Below are 21,934 nucleotides of genomic sequence, written 5' to 3' on the forward strand. Positions count from 1 at the left end.
TAGAAAGACTAAAATTATAAATATAATGTCATAAATTATGAAAATATTTGACAAAAAGATAATCTATCAAGTCTAACAAAAAAATAAATGACTTGTAATTTGAAATATCAAGTCAATACTACTAAAACAAATAAAATTGAAAATATAACATAAGTTCCAAATTCGAAAAGAAATTTAATGTAATACTTTTATGTCAAATTTCAACATAACGTACATAAATGTGATTTAAAATAAATGAACTACGTAAATCTATAACTTTATTTAACAATGATTTTTTCTTCAATTTAAAAATAAAAATACTAACAAAACTACGCTAATAAATAAATAAATAAATATAAATAATATAAATATAAATAATATAAATAAACATATAAGTAAAAGTTGAGAATGAGAAAGAAATTATATATAAATAACAAAAAATAGAAAATATATATTTTTAGAAAAATAAAAATAAAAAAGAATTTAATATAATAGAACTAAAATAAATTAAAAATAAACGTAAAAGGAAGAAATTAAAAAGTAATCAGCTTGTAATTACTCGATGTAATTTAATTACCAACAATTCATAGCCTCTTCTTAAGAATTGGAAAGTGTAATTATTCTCCGTCAATGACAGCCAATTACCCGTTGACCAAGTAATTACATGGTCAACCAAACATGTCAGACAATGTAATTTGTAATTACACTCAATTACACCAAATCTAATCACATAGTGGCTTTCCAAACAATCCCTAAGTATTATTCAGAGAGTCAAATCTTGAAAGTTGTGTAGTAAATCACTATGTTGAAAATATAAGTAATTTTAGCAATGATTACGCAACAAAACTTGAAACCAATATCAATATTTGATTATCAATTAAAGAAATTAGGATACAAACAATACGATAGTAAGGTTGCAAACCTAAGATTATGTTATAGTTCAAGGTTGCAAACTCAAGTTATCTGCTGATTTCATAGGTAAATATTAATATCTAATTTCATTAAACACGCCCGCACTAAGGGTCTATTTGAAAAATCACTTGGTAATTAGAATTGGTTTAATGATTAGCCTAACATAATTTCACAATCTAGTAATTATAATGATCCGTTTGTTTATCATAGTGTAATTACAAGTGCATTGTTTGGTTGCACAAGGACAATCATAAGGTCATATATCAAATTTTAAAATTAAAATTAATTATCTAAAATTAAAAATTTATATTAGACAAATAAGGACATTTATAAATGACATCAAATAAAATATTTAAGAAGTGTATTATCTTTTAAAAATACATTAATTAATAAATGTATTTCTTAACTAAATGGCTTGCAATGTGAAATATCAAATCAACACTACTAAAACAAGTGAAATAGAAAATAGGGATAAAGTCTAAAAACTACCTCAACTTTGGTCGGATTTGCTGTTGCGATACTAAACTTTATAAGGACCTATTACCTCCCTAGACTATTTAATACCGTATTTTTTACCCCTGAACTATTTAATAGTGTATTTTAAAGGTATATATGTGCCCACGTGGACACATTACTATTTATAATTTTGCATTATTTTTTATGTCCACGTGGGGCAAATATATCTGTTTAAAATACGGTATTAAATAGTCTAGGGAGGTAATAGGTCCTCATGAAAGTTTAGTATCGCAATAGTAAATCCGACCAAAGTTGGGGTATTTTTCAAACCCTTAACCCTAGAAAATATAACATAAGTTGTAAATTTAAAACAAAAAAGTTTAACATCTTACTCTTATGTCAAATTTCAACATAACGTACATAAATATGATTTAAAAGAAAAGGAAAATCTAAGTCTATAACCTTATTTAACAATGAATTATACCTTAATTTTAAAATTAGAATACTAATAAAATTATGCTAATGAAAAAGTAAAATAAAACAAGTAAATAAATAATAACATGAAAAATTGAATATAATCACATGAAAAAGTAACAGTTGAAAATGAGAAGGAATGAATATAAAAATAAAAAACAAAAAAATAATTTTTAGAAAATATTAAAATAACAGAATATATATTAAAAATAATATAATTAAAACATAAATTAAAACAAATAAATACAAATGTAAATAAAAGGAAGAAAATAATTTTAAAAAGTTTCATGTAATTACACCAATTCCTATTCCTCTCTTAGGAATTGAGGAGTGTGATTACTCCTTTTCAATTACACTAGTGTTTTAAAAGACGGGGGCGTGAGGCGAAACGTTTTATGTAATATGTGGCGAGACGTAAGCACCGAGACACGAGACGTGAGTTTTATGAATCTACAGGGCGTAGTCTCATATAGATACAATTTTATAATTTTATTACAAAAAAATAAGCAAAAGTAAAACTTTCAATTATTTTACAAATAAATTTTAATAAATAACCTATAATATATAAAGAAAATATTATGATTTTTATTTGAGAAAGGTATTAATAAGCAATATTGAAGAAAAAAAATATTATAATTACTATTTGAAAAATATCACTACACCAATAATAAAAATATAATTTAAAATAAAAAAAATCAATAATAATAATAATAATAATAATAAAAAAGCCTAGGGCATACGTTTTTACACTTGGAGCTTACGCCCTATGAATCTATGTCTTCAATTTGCACCTCAGAGCGTTTTTGGTACGCCCCGCCCCGAGACTTGTTCAGGACTCGCCTTAAAAAATGTTTTTAAAAACACTAATAACACCCAATTCTTCTTTTGCGTCTACCAAAATGTCAAAAGATGTAGGTACACCAAATTACATTGTGACTTTCCAAACAAATCCTAAATCTTTTTGAAAAAATTCAACTTGCCTCCGCTCAATCCACACTTGCTTAAAGATTAAGGGAAATTACAAAGATAAGCTAACATATATTAGTTAATTAGCTATCATAGTTATAGTTTTCATTAATTACCACTCGCAACTTAATTTTAGCTATAATTACGTGAGGCTTTCTCCTCTCTTCCCCTCTCTCCCGCCTCTCTCCTTCCTTTCCCAATCTCGCTCATCTCTCTTCCCTCTCTAATATGTAGCTATAAATCAAAATTAGGAGTATCCTATAACTATAAAGCCTAACTAACTTTTTTTTTGGCTATTTACAAAATTTCCTCTAAAGATTACCCTACCTCGCCCCGCCCCACCCCCGCAGAAGACAAAATCTGCCCCATTCCACCCTGCCCTGCCCTGCCCTGGCCCGACCCATTATCATCCCTTTGATAAATAAAAGCAAAATCCAACAAGTAAATGATAAATTTCTGTCAATTGTTTTATTCTACCAACCAAACACCACTCTGACAGTGTGCAGTGTTCCTGGAGCTCCGCCCGTCTCACCGCCGTACGTGGAGAGTTTCGGCTGTCCCATCGCCGAACAAAATTACGACTGAAGAAGAAACCGCAGCTTGTTTATTCATCTTATCAGTGTTGGTGAGGACATAAATTAGATATTTTCCTAACATTTTCTCAATATTATTGTCAAATCATTTCGCTAGCTAGGGCTTGAAAGTTGCATGATTGGTCGAAACTTCAAAGTGATCTTCTGGGTGTAATTCTTAGTCGTTTGGATTTGATTGAGGATTATTTTAATTTCAGTAGTGTCTGTAAATCTTGGCATTCGGTGGCCAATGAGCACAGTTTTATCAGTAATTTGCCTAGGGTTCCATGGCTAATGCTAGCCGAGGAGGAAGACGGTGATGGTGATGATGATGAGGATGATAATACCGGTAGGAAATTCTATAGTTTCTATAATGACATGATTTTTAAAAAGAGAATTCCGGAAACCCATGGGAAAAGATGTATGGAATCTATGGGATGGCTTATCACTGTTGGAAAAGAAGACGGTGAAATCAATCTATTACATCCTTTTTCGGGTGTACAAATCCAACTGCCTCATCAAAATACCACAAAACATTATGAATTCAACCAGACTCGCTTTCTATGGAACTTTGTCAAGAAAGTTGTTCTCTCAGCCAATCCTTCTCATACAGATGACTATGTTCTTATGGTCATTGACGGAAGTTTCAAGTTCCTGAGTTTTTGGAGACCAAGAGATTTTTTATGGACCAGGATTACCAAGCCCATCCACTTTGGACATTTTAGTGAAGTGTTGTATTTTAATGGCAATTTTTATGCAATTGGTTGTGGCGGTTCCATCCAAGTTTGTGATGTTGCTGGCCCTGAACCTGCTAGTAGTCGTAACATAGCGCAGCTAGAACCATTGGCTGATTGTAATTATTACATCCTAGAATCACTAGGATCATTTTTTGTTGTTGCGCAAAGTGGTGTTGGTTTAAGGTGCGTGCAAGATGATCGCGAAAGAATTCTTTTGACGTACATCCCATCTATAAATGATAATGAGGAGGATATGTCGTATGCGTACGGAACACGAAATTTTGTTGTTTTCAAGATTGATTTAGAAGCTCACAGAAATACGACAATTAGGGATTTAGGGGACAGAGCTTTTTTCCTGGGTGCTAATGCCTCTTTTTAGGTCCAAGCTTCTCAATTTACGGGAATCAAGCCCAATCATATTTATTTTACAGATAATTATTTAGGTGCATACCTCTATTTCGAAGAAGGAGGCGGCTTGGACATGAGGGTGTTCAACTTAGCAGATGGCAGTATCCAGCCGCATTATGATGATGTTTTCCTCAGTCGCGTTTTTCCTCCAATTTGGATCACACCAACTCCGTGCTGAGTGAGTCATTTTTCTGTGTTTACCATTTTATTATTATTCTATGTGTTCTTGTTTTAGCCCCGAAGTCAACTGGATTCTTTTAGAGTATTTAGAATATGTCATTTACCTTCAGACTTAGTGATGCATCTTTGTTGTTTTCGTAGAATTGGACAAAGATACTCTCATCAATGGTTATGCTACCTGGCTTCAAGGTATGTTATGTTGGAATCTGCACTACATCAATGTTGTCTTTATTTCAAGTTTCTTACTGGAAACTCTTCAAGATCTACTAATATTGAGGAGCAATCACCATTGTGATTGACATACTAAATGATATTTGATGTAATTATCTTCTAGTTGTCTATAGAAACAAAAGAGGTTGTAAGATTCTTCTATTACTCTACTTCAATAAACTGTGTTTTGAAGTTGTTTCTTCGAGGTGTTAAAATGAGTTTCACACAGAAGAATAAATATATGTTTGAGATGCTTAAACAAACTGTCATTTTTGCTTGTAATCATATAATTGTTAGCCTCTATGGCCTGAAAAAATAGAAGCAACAAAGTAATATTTGACATTCTTCATTTTGATGTATCCTCTTCCAGAAGTCATCCTTTCAAATTACCCGACCCTTATTCCTAGTGACCGGTGTTACATTAGCTTTCACCTTGTAAGCACTTCCATATCTTCCTTTCTCAACCAATTCAGCTGGAGCTTAACTAGATCCTTGAATCTCAATCTTTTGGCCGAGGCCATTATGCTTTCTGGATATGTTATTGAATACTCGCACGTGGACTCTTTAGCAGAGCCAATGGTGTTGTTCTTGAACATTTTCTCCTTATACTCTTTATTTGGAGCACTGTTGCTCTTTTTCACATGACAATAAGATTTATCAAAGAAAATGTAATTTGCCATAGTGTTTTTTTTAGGATGCTTCCACTCATTAATAAAATGAACATCTTCAATAGATATGTAAATAAATTTTCTTTTTCGAAAATAATCAGAAACTTTGTGTTGTCTCATTGGATTACTTGGAAGCGTATTAGGAGCATCAACATTTCTATGATGGCGTTAAATTATTAAGAGATGATGACGAATATACTGATGGAGAAACAAATAAATGCAAGAAATAGATTGCTTACTATTGTCTGGACTGACCTGAGACGAAATTGTTTGGTCTTATTCTGTTTTTTCTGTTAAGTGGCTACAATAAATGTTGTATTGATAAAGAAACCGCTCTATTATTGCCATCTAACCTTTGTTTGAAGTGATGATATCCATACTTGTATAGTGATATGATTTTTCTTGTATAGTGATATGATTAACTATGTAAAGATTTTGGTTGTTTGCATATGTAATTTTTTATGGTATTTCAACTCCTCTTCATACCCTAAAAGCTAGATGTTTGAGTTTTTTATTCAGTTGAAGCTTTCTCTCCCCTGTTAATAGCGTTGCCATTGACAACTTCCTGGACTTTGTTAGCTCTATGATTTTTGTGTTATGTAACTAAGTTTCTACTCTGAAAACTCACTAGCTTTTGTTTCTGCTCCAAAAGTTGTCAAGCTCATCTACTTTAATATGGCACCATCCTGTTGTCTTTTTTTTTTCTTGCCTTTTGTCAATGAAACTTCTTACTTCATCAATTTTTTTGCATGTCTAACTTTCATGAACATTAGAAGTTTGTACACTAGAATTTCTGATCTGTAATTTGAGTAAATCCATGGAATCTGAAACCTTAAAGTTCACAAACCACTCCAGAATAGGACATGAGGAAGGTTGTTCCACTTGCAAACTGAGTTTTGTTATCGCCCGTGGTGAATGGTGATATAACTATTTAACCAGTTTATTGGATGAAGAGATGCAAAAGTAGAACCAAACTTCTCATTGTTGAACTAATTACTTTTTAACTGGTATATAAACAAATCTCGGATGAACAAAATCTTTTTTACCCCTCTCCCTTATTATTAATCTTTAACTGGTATGTCCCATTTATTCTGTATATAGGTTTTGGCCATTTATTTACCATCCACATTTTCTTGACAAACATCCATTGATCCATCAAATCCAGTTACATCTGCTGATGTTCATAAGATTTTTGAGAATCTTGCTCAGAAGTGCAGACGTATGGCTTAAGTTTTGGATGTTCAAGAATGTAGCATAATTTGCAGCTACACATCTAGCGTAAGTTAGTTTTGCTGTTCATCGCTAAAATATGTTGTATTTTAATTGCTCTATGTTCAAGGGGAAATTGTTACTGTTGCCCAACTATTATCTAACTTTAGCTTATCGTATTGTGTTAGTTATTGTGAGACAATATGATCATGTTACTGTTAAAGCTCAAAGAACTCCTTTGGGTTATTGAAAGTATCTGGCAGATCAAAATTTCCGTTCCTTTTTACAATTATAAGGTCTCTGTTCTATCTTCAAGAAAGAGGGCATCTTGTAGTAACTTGTATCGCTAACGGGCATTGTTCAAGGTAGTGATAATGAAACGGGCATAAATGAAGCGTTATGCAAATTAGTTTGAGATTGAGTCGTAGTTTTTGTTGTTTTACCAAATAAATAATTATAAGCATTTGCTTCGCAAATAAGTCATACCACATCCCTTACAAGCAATTCTTCGTGCAATGAACATAAAGGAGGAGGGAAAAGGTAGAATAAACTAATGAATTTTTCCTACTGTAAATTTATCAAGATACTACTACAACACATTAATATTTGCAATTGTTTCAACATCTTGCTACCTCTCTTTTCGTATGTAAAATATGTGATTGATGAATAAAGATAAAAGGGTTCTCTATAGCCTACATATTCTTATTGTCAATCAGAACTCACCAAAATGGTCATTCATTGAGTTGATGTTGTGCCATTAGAAAACCACAAACTAAGGAGTCGTTTGGTTTGTGGTTATGATCAGCAATGCCCCTACTCCGTACCCATTTTGATTAGTCGTGCCATCAAAGTCAAATTTCCATGCACTCCTCTCCTTACAGGCCCTGCAGTGGTAGAACCTGGTGAACCGGGCGTACTATTTCCCAACCTTCTGTGAACGTTTCTTCTCTTATGATTTTTGCTTAAGTAGATGTTCTTTTCCGGTGACCCAGTTGATTCAGCCTCCACTATTCTTAAGGATAAAATAAGATCTCTTGCTTTGCCCACAAGCCCTACTAGCGTAGCAAGTCTGGTCGCTGGTGTGTTGTTCGTTCTAGCGATAGGCTCCAAGCGCGATTCTGATTCTCAATTTGGTTTTCTGTTCTGGAATGAATCTGTTCTAAAGAAAGACCTGCCTATACTGAAGAGGGGTTGGTTCACGGTCATATATTAAAACTATCATAATAGGTACTATGTTAAGTAGCATTTTATTTTCTAGGTATAAAATTCATCACAACAAGTACGGTGTTTGGTTACCTGATTACATTCCTGCATTACTAATATATGTATGAGTTATGAGGGAATTTATTTGTTATTTATGCAGGGGAAAAGATGAAATAACTTTTATAAAGATAACTAAATCCTACCTAACTAATTCTTGTATTATAGGAGAGGTGGCTCTCTACAAGTAATGGCCTAAAGCCAAAACTTAATAAAATGTCATGAATATTTTAAATAAAATTATGATTTTATTTTTCTACATTTACTCTTTTAACCTTTTTTAGATGTGGAGCTATAAATTTATCCTTTTGAGGATTTATTCGTTCAAAAACCTTAAAATGAATATATAAAAATAGTGATTCGGAAAAATTAAGTTTAAAACAGAATATAAAACTATCATAAAAAGGAAAAAGAACAAATGTACGAGACGCAGGAAAAATCAGAACCAACAAGGTAGACATATGTACTAATTAATGAGAAATAGAAACTTAACCTAAAGTCGCTCATTTGAACATCTCAAACTAAAATCTAAAAAAGAATGAAACCTTTTATTTATGATAATTAGAATAATTGTGTATTATATAGAATTAGATACCATTTAAAAATCTTTTTAATATACAAATTTATAAATTTTCCCATATAGTGATATAGTAATACATTAAATCGTCTTTTCCATATCATTACCTTTTTATTTAAATATTTCAAGCTACAATTAATTGTAATTTTTCAATAAAAGTTTTGATAGAATCACTGAAAAATTACTTTATCTATCACAAAGTTACAATTTATCCATAGAAGTTCATTATCTCCTTATATAGTCATGACATTAGGAATAGTAATTTTTTTGTCAAATTTTCAAGTTTGTAGTTAAATGACATTAGAATTTTTTCTGATATTTTTTCTGTTGTAGATGTTTGAAGAATATAATCTTAATAAGACAGATTTTATACGTACTATATCAGATTTTGTAACGTTTTGAAACAAAATATATACCATTATATACATGTTTCATAAAAAATTTATACATGAACTTGTGAGTGAAATTTGGTGCCTTGAGCGAGATTTGAAGCCTGATTTTGTATACGTTTTGGAACATAACTCCTGTTATGTTTGGTAAACTGAAAAATATTGCTACTTTTGGTAAATATGGGTCTAATTTCCAGAACCAGATCAGGTTGGGGAAAGAGAAATTATCTAAACTAGAAATCAGTATGGCTATAAAACCTTGTGCATCCATCCTTGTTATTGGTAGGTAATCTCGATCGCTCGACCAACCGATTGTGAATGTTTAGGTAAATCTTCTTTGCTGCTTTTTTGTAAATTTTCAGATTCATGCTCTGCAACAATTTTCTGACACCTGTTCGATTATTATAGCTCCCTATGCTCTTTTGATATTGGTTTTTGAAGAATTACTTAATTGATCGTAGTAAAGCTGTTGCTTTTTAGAACCTTATGGTTTATTATTTCCTAGGAATTTGTCAAGCAGCACTATAAGCTGTCATTGCTGGAGTGAAATTAATTTTTTGCAATTATTTGAGGAATTATAACTATATTAGAAAAAGTTGCCATCTTTATTTTGAATCCTCTCCTGTTGATTATATTTACTCGTATGATCTGGTGTTGCACTTCAATGAGCTAGAATCAACCTTGTAAATTTGGTGAATAAGTGGTGGGGAAAGAAGGAACACTGTAGTACAGGTAGCAATATTTTGTTAGAGAACTCCTTCTCTGAAGCTATATAGTTGCGATCCCGCGAGGGTGAGCTAACCTCTAAATTCCTCAGTTCAGATTGCAGATCTTTATGCTTTGAAACAACATGTAGATAGATATATATGTACTCATTATGATTGTTGTCCGAATTGTAACAAACAACATGTTTGCTTACTGCTTAGTAATCATCTCTTTTGGTTGTTATACTAAGTTCGTGTGATACTTTGTAAGTTGTTTGATTATTGTTTTGCTCTAATAATATATCTCACATTCCTTATTGATGTATCAGATTGTAAATGGCTGGTTGGTCAGAGCTTCCGCAGGAATTGTTGAGGTTGATAGCTCATTGTCTTGTTACATTACTAATAAAGTCCGAGTCACATGTGTTTGTACTTAATGGAGGTTAGTATTACAAACTATTTCTAGTATTAAGGGAGTTCTGCCATGGTTGCTGCTGTCTCGTGATGATTATACAAACGAAAAATATGTAAGGTTTCTTATTAGCATACATGAAAGAAGAGTTGGTCACTACCTTAAGGTCCCAGAGGTCCTTGGTAATAAGGAGTTTTGCCGTTCTTCCCATGGATGATTAGTTTCTATTGAAAATGACACTCCTAAAATCACTTTGTTAGTCTGTTTAACCGAATCACTAGGGTTGAAATCACCCTTCCAGCAAGGTATAAGTTCCCTTCTCTGTGAAAGTATTGGGCAAAGAAGCTTGAAACTGAATATGCGCTTGATGTTCATGATGGCCAGACTTTATTCCTTCCGGCAGATCTGGTCAACACATGTCTGTTATTCAAAGTTGTCACTTCTTTAAGTCCTATCTCAAGCAAACAGAACTCTGTAGTTGTTTCCTTCTATGGTGGTAATTTTAACTTGACCCTGCAAACTTGGAGATACTAAGTGGATATCCATTTCCAAAACAGGATAAGGATGACATCTTTTATCACTACCAGAAGAAACACCTTTAATGGCAATTAATTAGATGTTAGTGATTTATTCCTTTTGCTCAACTATTAGCGGCAATTAGACATTAGCCGAGAGTAAAGACCTTTTCACTGGCCATTGAAGAGAATAGCCACAAAAAGTTGGTATTAAATAGAGTAATATAAACAATTTGAAAGCGAATTTTTCCTAATCTTATCTTCCCTCCCTCTTCTCATTTCCCTCCTTGTAAACCTAGAACAGACGGAAACCTAAAATCCTGGTCGCTTGTTCTCCGATTTTTCAGTGTATCTGCAATTGTTTTATTGAGGATTTTGAATTTGTGATGGATTTTAGATATTCTGGACGGGAACGATGCAGAAAAGGAAGGTGAGCTTGTTTGATGTAGTGGATGACTCGTCGGCATTGGCGAAGAAAGCCAATGGAAGCTTAAATGGTGGAAACAGCATGACACCTTCGATCGACAAGTTGTCCTAAAAGCCTTACTCCCAGATACTCTATGAGATTTTGGAGGAGAGGAAGACTCTTCCGGTATGGCATTAAGAAGAGGAGTTCTCAAGCTGATGAATATCCAATCATCGGCTATGCTGTCTCCGTCGCTGGCTGTCGTCACCAGGCAATCCGAATCATCTCTCCCTCACTATTATCTCTATCTCTATCTCTATCTCTTCTCCCTCAATTTTGATGTCTTTATTGTTGATGGCTCTCTTTCTGTCTTAGCTCTCAACCTTGCCTCTCATCAGTTTCGATTGTCGCGGGGTTACATACTCGAGCCCTAGGTTTGGTTTGGTTTTTCTCCTTTTTCATTTTTTTTCCATTTTAGTTTTTTGTTGATTTTCAATTTCTAATAACTGTTTTGTGCATTTAGTGGTTTGCTTTAGATTATGTTCAATTTCTTTAATGATTCTTATAATACAAGTACCAAACTATATTTGTATGTTATGGGGTTGAGATGGAATATTTAGCATCCATCGCTTTGAGTGTGTACCAGGCGAGACTATGTGGGAACAAATTTCTATCGCTTTCCCCCTACACATACAAGCAAATAAATTCACATTTTGTCAACATATCTTGTTCAGATAATGTGGTAATGTATTGCCAGTCTGAAGCTGGGCCATTACACATTTGACATTTGTAACCTGCGAGTTGTGTAAAGTTTAAATTGCTGCCTTTTTACAAGTCTGAAGCTGTATATGATAAGTTACCTTACGCAGGCATGACTTACTTTTTTTTGAAGACAGTGCCTGCCCTGTTAGACGACTGTGAAGTATAAGATTAGCTTACCGACTCGTCCGGATATTCAAAGTATGTACTCCTTCCGTTTCAATTTGTTTCTTACTTTCCTTTTTAGTCCATTTAAAAAAGAATGCCTCTTTCTTTTTTGTCAATTCTTTGATTTCAACTTTCAACATGACGTGATTAAGGCCACAAGATGAAAGAACATTTTGGTATATTCTACATATCGTTAATTTAAGACCACATGATGCAAAAGTCTTTTTTATTTTCTTTAACTCCGTACCAAGTCAAATCAAGGCAAACAAATTGAAACGGAGGGAGTATATAACTTATGAAAATCAACTTGGCAAAGAATGTGTACCTCCTTCTTAATTCAGAAGGTGCAGGCCTAGCCCCATTTGATTGCTGGCTTTGTTTAAGAAGCATTAAAATGATGGTGCTTTCCTTGCTTTTAAGTCTTCTGTGTTGTTATTACTTGCTAGATCCATTTTATTTACTGAAGCTGTGAGAGTGACTTGATTGTCAATTTTTTTTTGGCACCATGAACAGCGTTAGCTCTCAAGAGCTTGGTTGACATAAGCATGGAGTCATTACTCCTCTCTCAGAGCAATTGACAATGCCATTAGCCCATTACCCAATGCCATGATTTGCATTACTCTGAAGGAGTTGTTTGGTGGTGCCCATAATCTTCTTCCAGTAGGTCTGTTAATCGTCTTCATTTAGGTTCTTTGAATTTATTATCTTCCAAAGGTTTGGTAATCAGGCTAGACCTGGAAACCTCCTTCCAGGTACACAGTTGGTTGTGTCTGTGTGGCGCTGAATCACAAAACGAGTTGGAAATCCTACTCGTCTTGGAACGTCCAATAAGACGAGTTGGAAGCCTACTCGTTTTGTGGCGATGAATCACAAGACGAGTCTGAATGTGCAATTTGGAACTTCCAGCAAGTAATTCAACTCAGACTCAGAAACCTTCAACTGTGGGCAAAGACAAACAAGTACCTTTATAAATATATGACTTCCTTTTATACTTTACTAGTTATTGAGCTCCATTCCTCTTGCATTAATTTCTTAAGGTCCATGTATCTGATGTCTTTTTATAATATTTCTGCTCCCTATTTAAGAATTCTTTTGCTATCTTTTATCTCTTTGCTTGATTGAAAGCTTGAATTCAGAGTTCTTGTTTCCTCTCTACTTTTATTGGTGAGTGCTTGCCTGACAATCATAACATTCAGAAAAAATTCTGTCATAGTTGCATAATATATGGACATTGTGTGTTTCCACAATATGGCAGGAAAATGCACAAAAGATAGCTGAGTTTTTATCATCCCATTCTCGAGTGAAGAAGATTACCATGCTGTTTTACCGGCCATCCTACTAGATCTTTTCACTATTCTCAAGATTTTAGTCCTAACTTTAGTATTCTTGGTTTACCATTAGTTGTATGATTTTCCATTGGCGTTGGACATTCCCTGTTGGTGTTACAGGCCAAAGGTGCAGCATCTGTATTGAGTTTTCTTGACAGGGTCATTGGCACTTTCTAAGCATGTGGCCGAAGGTCATCAAATACTTCAGTGTTACAGTCAGTTTTGGTGAGTATACTGTATCCAATATTAAAGATCAAATGTCATCAATCTCATTTCTGGTCTTGAAATTTGCAGAAGTGTCAAGTCACTCATAAACCTGCCTTGTTTCATGCCCCATGTGGCTATACTCGTTGCAGTACACGAGGCTACTAAGGATGTACGTCAAATTCCTGTTGGGATTGAAGATGTTAGTGACTTATAGACAACCTGGACAGTGCGCCTAGAACTGGGCTAGCATAGAACATGGATTGTCATCCGCCACACGTCTAAACAAGGATAATTGTCTCAAGGTCTTGCGAATATCAGATTGTTAAGGGGAGCATAATATCAAGATACTTGCATCTTTTACAAGTCCATATATGAGTTAGATAATTCTAGTAAACAGTGTTTGGTTAAATATATGATTGATTTAACTGTCATAATAATTTCTCAGGTTACTCACAATTATTGCATTGTTATCGAAGTTGTACGGGATGAGAATGGGAACAGTGGTCATAGGTGTAATGATATGGTACCTGTGTTGGCATATTATTATTTGATCATATCTTTTCACTAACTCATTTATTATGTGATATTGTAATTATTATTATTAGTAAAATAGATCGAAAGGGAATAAATGTTTAGCATGAGAGTTTTTGCATATACATATAGTGATATTTTGTAGCCTATTTACCATATTACTCGGAATTGACAATGATCTACTAACCATCCTAATCAAGACATATATACTACTTTCATTCAACACAACTTCTTAATATAATATATGAAGTTATAAAAAGGTGGAGGTTACAATTTTTCTTAAAATAAGGCGCAAACTTTAAGACTTGGAGACATTTGTCACCATAACCATCGTTGATCATGTTCACATTTATACTATATTGTTAAGAAAGTGTACTTTTTATACCAATTCGTTGAGGGTGTACAATTACAAATTATAACAATATTGAGCGAAAGTAATAGAAAACAATATTATATTGCTAAAGAAACAGTTTATTTTCTTTGAAAATAAAGGATATCCTTTCAACTTCATGTAATAGCAAATCCAAATCCAATAACTAAATTGTTACAACTATCAATCGAATAGGATCACTACTCACTAGGGGTGTATATGGACCAGGGTCCAGGTTAGTTCGATTTCTAAAATATCAAATCAAATCATTTATGTCAGATTTTTAAATCTATAAACCAAACTAACAAGAGTCGAATTTTCTTGTGTAAAGTCTTCATACAAACATATCCTAAAGTGCATCATTTTGAATATGTCAACTTATTTTTGGTTACATGATATTATTTCATTACGTTATGTAGGCTACCATTGGTATTGATTTTTCATCAATAACAATTTATCTTGAAGATAGAATAGTTCACTTACATTAAATTAGAAAAATTAAAAAAAGAAACTTAAATTAGAAACCAAATGGTCAACTTGTATACTAACTGCTAACTTTATGTACAGATGAAGAACGATTCCTACTCATGAAACATTAAGATAAAATACAAGCAAGAAAGAGAACTCATTCAAAAGTGTCACCTAGCAAACTCTTTTCACAAATGCTGGACGCAAACGCGACAGGAAGACTAGAAGTAGATGCTAAACATTAGCAGCCCAATCACCACTCATTCTAACTCTTAGAGTAAGATAAATGAGTACGATCGTCCCCATGCACGACCTGAAAAAGGAAGATACTTTTAGTCGATTGCTAGAGCTGTATAGAAGCGATAACTAAACGCCAGAAGAAATATATGTACAATATGGAGCAAAAGAGGTGTCATGTAACTAAAGTTGCATCAACATCTTCAACATACTGGCTCACACTTAGTTTACCGAAATGTGTAACCATCAATTGCGTAGGGATAGATAAGTTGTTATATTAACAATACTGCCAAGAAGACAAACAACTTCTTGAATGACTCAACATCACATGACTAATTTCCAATTTCTTCCTTCTTACAGATGATTATGCTTATGCTTCTGTGCCCCATAGCCATATCATCTATATTTCTCCTTCAAGAATATTTAACCATTACAATCTTCAGTAGAGACTAACCTACTCTGTATTGGCTATTTTCTCATCCATATTTTCTTTAATGATTAAATATAGGTAATCGATGCATTTTCTCAGCTTTTTTCCAAGTTGAATCATCTCTAGAGATTAGCCTACCAACAACTTGTGAGTATCAAGACAAAACACTTTGTATAGTAGTAGACTGACATCTTAACATCTGCATTCAACTCTGATCAGTAGGCTTTGACAAAGAATTCCATGCAATTAAAAGCAAATAATCTTCCCCCTCACCATCTCTCCACCCACTCACCCACCAGGTCATTAAGTTGTCTAAACACCGTAACTCAAGATCTAATGACCAAATAACATCTTGCCCTGCCAAATCCCAAAATAAAAGCAACCCTACGCATCTTTATAATAAACAACATCAATCACATCCTTTTAACCTTATTATTCCTATCCTGTCTGCATTACTTGCAGCTCTAATAATAAATATCCATCTCAAACACAGACAACCAAAAATCAGACAATGACAGAGAGAAAAAAGGACATGGGTGCTTGCACATGTATTCGATAAAAGAGAGCATAGAACTTGAAAGTTACATTTGTTCATTGAGAAACCATGTTACAGTCTACCATTTTCTGGTAGTTATAACCTACAATATTCAAAATCAAGGGATGACAAGCAGTACAAATCCATAGCTTTCAAAACGATTAGCTTGGTGAAACATTTATACCCTCAATTATTATGGTTGGTTGTGCAATACTTGTTCCATATTCATTGATGCAGATGTTTGCACATGACAGCTCATCATCTATTTCCACACAGAACCGGCTCTACTATAGAGCCACTAAAGCAATGGCTTGGGGCCCCAACTTTTTCGGGGATGCACTTTTTCCTAAGGATGTGTTCTATATATTTTATTTTAGAAGAAAATCCTATGTATTGTTGGATTTGAAGAGAAGTTTTTGGGTAGAAAGTAAAATATTTTTTTACCTTAATGCGGGGATCGTTGCAATAATTGGGAAATGAAATAGTTTTTAGGTAATTGTAGTTTTTTTTTTATGTGGGTACTTTTTTGTTACCTCATTTATATCCAATAACAACTAACATGGACCACATTTTCCCTATATTTACTTTTTTCATTTTTCTATTATAAAGTCTAACCAAACCTTCTGCATTCTGCAAAAATTTCAAGCATTGCAACTGCCAATCATTATATTGTAGCAACACAACATTAGTTCGATATCATTTTATCAACTTACCAAATTTCCGAGTCAGGTTTTATTATTCAAATTTTATATTATATTTTTTCACTAAATTTTGTCATTGTTGATATTCTTACTTCATAAATATATATTCTTGTTTTAGATATTTATTCTCTTTTTTTTTGGGCCAAATAGACCCAACGGTCAGATTTAGATTAATAAATCAACTAAGTACTTTTAGATAAATATTCTTGTTTTAGTTATTATAAGAATTTATTCAATTTAAATATGTCAACTAGAAAATATGATTTGACATCAAAATTTAAAAGCTAAATTTTTTTTTTAGGGCTTCTTTGTGAAGTTTGGCTTATGCCTCACTCTTGTTGAGCCAAGCCTGCTGATACACAAATTGTATCAACTAAACAGATTATGAGAAATGAATATAGTATTGGTAATGAATGTAATGAATGCAATGTTTTTAGCACCAAAAAGGAAAACATGAAAAGAACGGATTCAGGAATTAAACTTACATGACTGAGAAAAGGAGAACAACTCTTCTTGAATTGAAAGATGCAGAGCGCTTGTATTTTCTCAATCTGTTGCTAGGTGTATCATATACCTTCTCGGTCAAACATTTATCTGCCATTTAAAACAAGAAACACTTGTGAGCTTTTCATCTCATTGTACAACTTAAGCTCAAATCTGGTCCTGATATGAGGTGAAGGAACCACCTTTTTCAGCTAACTGAAAAGTCATTGAACCTTTACTTGCTCTTTTATTATATGGAAACAATCAACAACTCAACCGCAATAGAAGACAGGATGACCAGTGATATCTACTGATGCTGTCTAATCAGAGCAGTTGCAACTTGCAAAGGCTAACTTAAGTATCTAAGTATATTTGATAATTTTCTTTTTGATCAGTAAGTACACTTGATAATATACCATGGTAAAACATATATTTTGATTAATTGCCTAGAAATGACAAGTTGATCTAGGAACAACATCAAACGTTTTCATCTGTAGAGAACTCTTCAGGAAATAAGAACAGACATTGGGTCTGTGGAGCACTTCATGCACATGATAAGCCGATTATATTTCACTTTTGAGATATTGAGATTGTAATGTAGTTAATTTGGCAACAAGGTTTTACAGGGTTTCCCCAATACAACTGCAAAAAGAAGAGAACTTTAACGACTGGATTTCAAAGTATGCACTAGCAACCTTTTGCAACCAAGGTGATAACACAGGAAAGGGAAAACTAGGTGTTTGACTACAGATTTGGGAGTAGATTAGTGTGGCAAGTTTCAGCTTTGACATCACTAAAGCAGAATATCATTGACACTATAACCCAACATAGTTACAAGTCATTATGTACTTCATGTCGCCACTCGTGGTGTTATTATAAAAAATAAATAAATAAAAGAGCTGTGATAGTTGGAAACTGAAGAAGAGCCTATCACAGGAGTTATCCACAAGTATGTTGTAAAGCTATTTACAGAGAATGCATTGATTCTTAGAGAATTTTTCTACTTTCTTAACTAGCATGTGGATATAATCATGAGAATCGGAGACTGTTACATGTCTCGGTTATTTCACCAAAGACCAACCAGATCTGTCATCCTTCCCTGAAGAAATAGTTTCCAGTTTTGAATATTTTTGAAACATTAGTCAAATATATATCTTTATAAGGGAAAATATAGGAAGATACTCTGGCAGGATTCAAGCTCATTAGAAGCATCCAATTGACTTAAGCAAATTTGATAAATGTATTTCAAAACATAATAAGGAAAACTGCAGAGGAAAAATAACAGGTATCATCTATAACAAAATTCATATTTAGAAAATGCAAAACAGAGTGATTGATTGCAGAAAAGAATCTACCTTTACATGCAAATTTGGGTAACTCAAAGCTGTTATTCATCATCTGTTGCATGAACTTTCCTCCCATCAGTGATGAAATTTCTCTCTGAAACATACTCTGAAATGCAATTAATTTGTTAATGCTCAGCATTACATTAACAAAATCTTAATTAGAGAACAAACTAATACCAAATAAGAAAAGGCACCATAAGAACCCTCTAGAATTAACATCCTCCCACGTGATGATGTTAAAATCATTAAATTCATAAGAGGCACTTACAGATACATAGTCATCCGTCTTAACATTCCCATTCATTTCCTCAGTGGATTTAGGTGCGTCAAATTTTCTTTTGTCAATATCTATGGCCAAACAATATGAGCCATAAGCATCTGAGCTATCATTTTTCAGGTTGGCATGGTTTCCACCATTTGATTGGGCATCCATTGAAATTGGAGTCTTCAGGTTCACCATATCCAAATGTGATTCACAAAGAGGACCTTTGGTTCCTTCGTCAGGTAATTTAACAAAATTCAGGGAATCTTGGCTTTGCTGAAATAGAAATAGTTAAAGTTACTTCAACATCCTAAATAAAAGAATTTGAAGAGATGATCAAATAAATAGAGAAGCACATATGATGATGAACTAACAAACAAATTAGTCATTATTAGAAAAAAAGGAGAGATATTGGGTTAAAAATTTCTAACTAGATAATTTTGATGATTAGGGAAGTGTGCATAAAAAGATAGGTGAAGCATAAGAAATATTACCTATTGCCTAAAGGAAGATAATAGTAGCACATAATATATGGTAGCAATGTCCTACAGCTACAAAAAGTACAAGATGCATTCTGCTTTATGTTTTTCTTGATCAAATGATATAACATGTACTTCTTGTTGTTTGGACAAGGGACTTTAAAACATGATATGTTCGTATTAAAAGGTTTAAGCTGCATGTAAGCCAGCAAAATTTATCCTTGGCACATTATAAAGTTTACCTTACGCTGACCTAGCTGGAAGTTGATACAGCTCAAGTCGTAAAGAGAAAACATGCTAGCAAATATCATACTTCTAAATGATATGGGTAACCAGGTCATCATATGAACTCCCGAAAGCAAAACTAAGGTACATTTTCAATTGTCATGCAAAATTTGGATGTTATCTTAAGCTATGTTGTACAGACTCTTCAAACATGTCATCGAGTGCATGTCGGATCCTTCAAAAGTAGTGCATTTTTGGAGGATCCAACACAGGTGCGGCAACATTTTCACTACTTTTGAAGGATCCAACACAGGTGCGGCAACATTTTTGGAGAGTCCAAGCAACCTAGATCTTAAGAACTGACCCATCACCAAGAGGCCCTTAATTATGGTCTTATATCAACTCTATAATATTTTTACTGACCTCACTTCCGACACCGATAATATGGGGAATTACTAAGTAGATTGTTCTTGTTAAGAAATAGTCATCTATGATTCATAAGTCTGCTGCTACCCTTGTTCATCTTTTAGAATGAAAATCCAAACTTCAAGAACACTCTCTTATAAGGCACAAGATACAAAACAAATAAAATCTTTCACACCACATCAAAGGATTTGCCAATCAAATAATTGGTTCAGTGGTCCCTACTTTCAGCAATGACAAAAGCATCAGAATGTAGGACTTGCATGTAAGCTTAATCGCCAGTTCGCATTATATGGTGACAGAATATAAAATTAAGAATATCTAAGAGACAGTGACCAAGAATTTGAACTTTTTCAAGACTCAATTGGTGCAAGAAAACCATCCAAGCCTAGAGCTGAATAATCTCATATAGTATCCAAAGTGTTTTTGATGTTCAATGTAGTCTAGAGAATAGTCACTGGCCTCAACTTTTGACCACCACTTTGCTAATGAAACAAGAGAAGTAAAAGCAACACAGTATCACTTTCTGACTGGAAATAAAGGTTCCTTTAAAAGACACATCTACTCTAAAATGCAATTGTACAACATTTATGAGTTAACCACCAACACTTACTCCATTTATAAGCTGTCATATCTCCAACTGTATCTCAATAACTTTCTTTAGAAATAAATAAAATTTGCAACCACAATGACCATGAAGAACATTTTGGCACTACGTACACATAGAAGTTAAGATTCATAAAACACATTGAAGTGAACCCAGTCTAAACAAATTGACTAATAGATCAAATAAATTACAGCGAAAATTCTAACAGAAAAAAAAAACGTATCCAAATCACGAAACAATAAACACATCGACATGCAGCTTAATCTACACAAAATAAAAAGAAAAGCCTAAAATAAAACATCTCAATTAGATCTAATTGTCACATTACTATTTGTACTACTTCCAAAAAAAACTCATATCTTCATAAGTTGTACAGAAATGACAGATATAAGCATTTAACCCACTGTACAAACAGTAGATTCAAGGACCGTAATGAACTTAGGCTTTTGCATAGAGAAATCGAAATTCCTTACAACAAATTAATAATACCACAAAAAACACAATTAACTCAAATATAACAACCGTTCTCACTCATATCTTCATAATTTCTAGACAGATAACAGTTATTCACTCAACGCATATAGACTCAGGCTACACATTTCAAACAGATAAAAACTGCATCAAAACTCCAACAATAACCAAAATCAAGCCAAAAAAACAACGAGAACAGCACAATGCAGCTATCGAACTGAACTAAAACTGCAATTAAAGATCAAATTGATTAAAAAAGCACATAGCGTACTATTTAAGAAAACTCAATTGATTCCAATAAGGCAACAAACCTTACCTCTTGGCTCGGATTCACCGCCATTTTCACAAACCAAACAATAGATTCCGAATACTCTATTTCTCCAACTGCATTACAGTAGGTATAAATCCAGAGAGAGAGAGAGAGATAGGGGTAGTTTGTTTACGGGGGTGGGTGGGGTGAATATGGAACGTTACAGGAAGAAGAGGGCGTGGGGGGTGGGGGGTGGGGGGTGGGGTAATATGCCAGGAAAGCTCCTGATCACGACATTGATGATCACGACAAACATCTATACGAGCTTGGATTTGGACTAAATTGCCCTTCTGACGTTTCTATAATATAATCTAATACTCCTATTCATTTTCATGACGGTTATTAAAAAACAACTTTTACCTCTATGTTTTTTTCAATTAAAATATTTTAAATGATTAATTATGGTAATTTATAGTAGTTTTTTTAATATAATTTTTAAATAATATATGTTACTTTTTATGTGTCAATTTATGTGGCACGATAGAAATAAAAGAGTTGAATTAATTTTTTTGTAAAAGTATTGTAAGGTGTTCATTATTGTGATTTATAATATTTATTAC

At 33.2% G+C, this 21,934-nt stretch overlaps 1 protein-coding gene and 1 pseudogene across 1 annotated transcript; one reads left to right on the forward strand and one right to left on the reverse strand.

Annotated features, from left to right (window-relative positions):
- Positions 1 to 2,720: 2,720 nt before the first annotated feature.
- Positions 2,721 to 6,784, forward strand: LOC125829600 (F-box protein At2g26160-like; annotated as a pseudogene).
- Positions 6,785 to 14,930: 8,146 nt separating this feature from the next.
- LOC125829522 (uncharacterized) lies at positions 14,931 to 21,482 on the reverse strand. Its single transcript, XM_049508743.1, has 5 exons — positions 21,381 to 21,482; positions 18,866 to 19,135; positions 18,607 to 18,703; positions 17,254 to 17,362; positions 14,931 to 15,178 (listed from the first exon to the last, which is right to left on the reverse strand). The coding sequence occupies exons 1-5, from the start codon at positions 21,402 to 21,404 to the stop codon at positions 15,100 to 15,102; spliced, it is 579 nt and encodes a 192-aa protein (XP_049364700.1). The 5' UTR covers positions 21,405 to 21,482; the 3' UTR covers positions 14,931 to 15,099.
- Positions 21,483 to 21,934: the final 452 nt, after the last annotated feature.

Source organism: Solanum verrucosum, unplaced genomic scaffold (assembly GCF_900185275.1).
Source record: "Solanum verrucosum unplaced genomic scaffold, falcon-dt-bn FXZP01000031.1, whole genome shotgun sequence".
NCBI classification, from domain to species: Eukaryota; Viridiplantae; Streptophyta; class Magnoliopsida; order Solanales; family Solanaceae; genus Solanum; species Solanum verrucosum.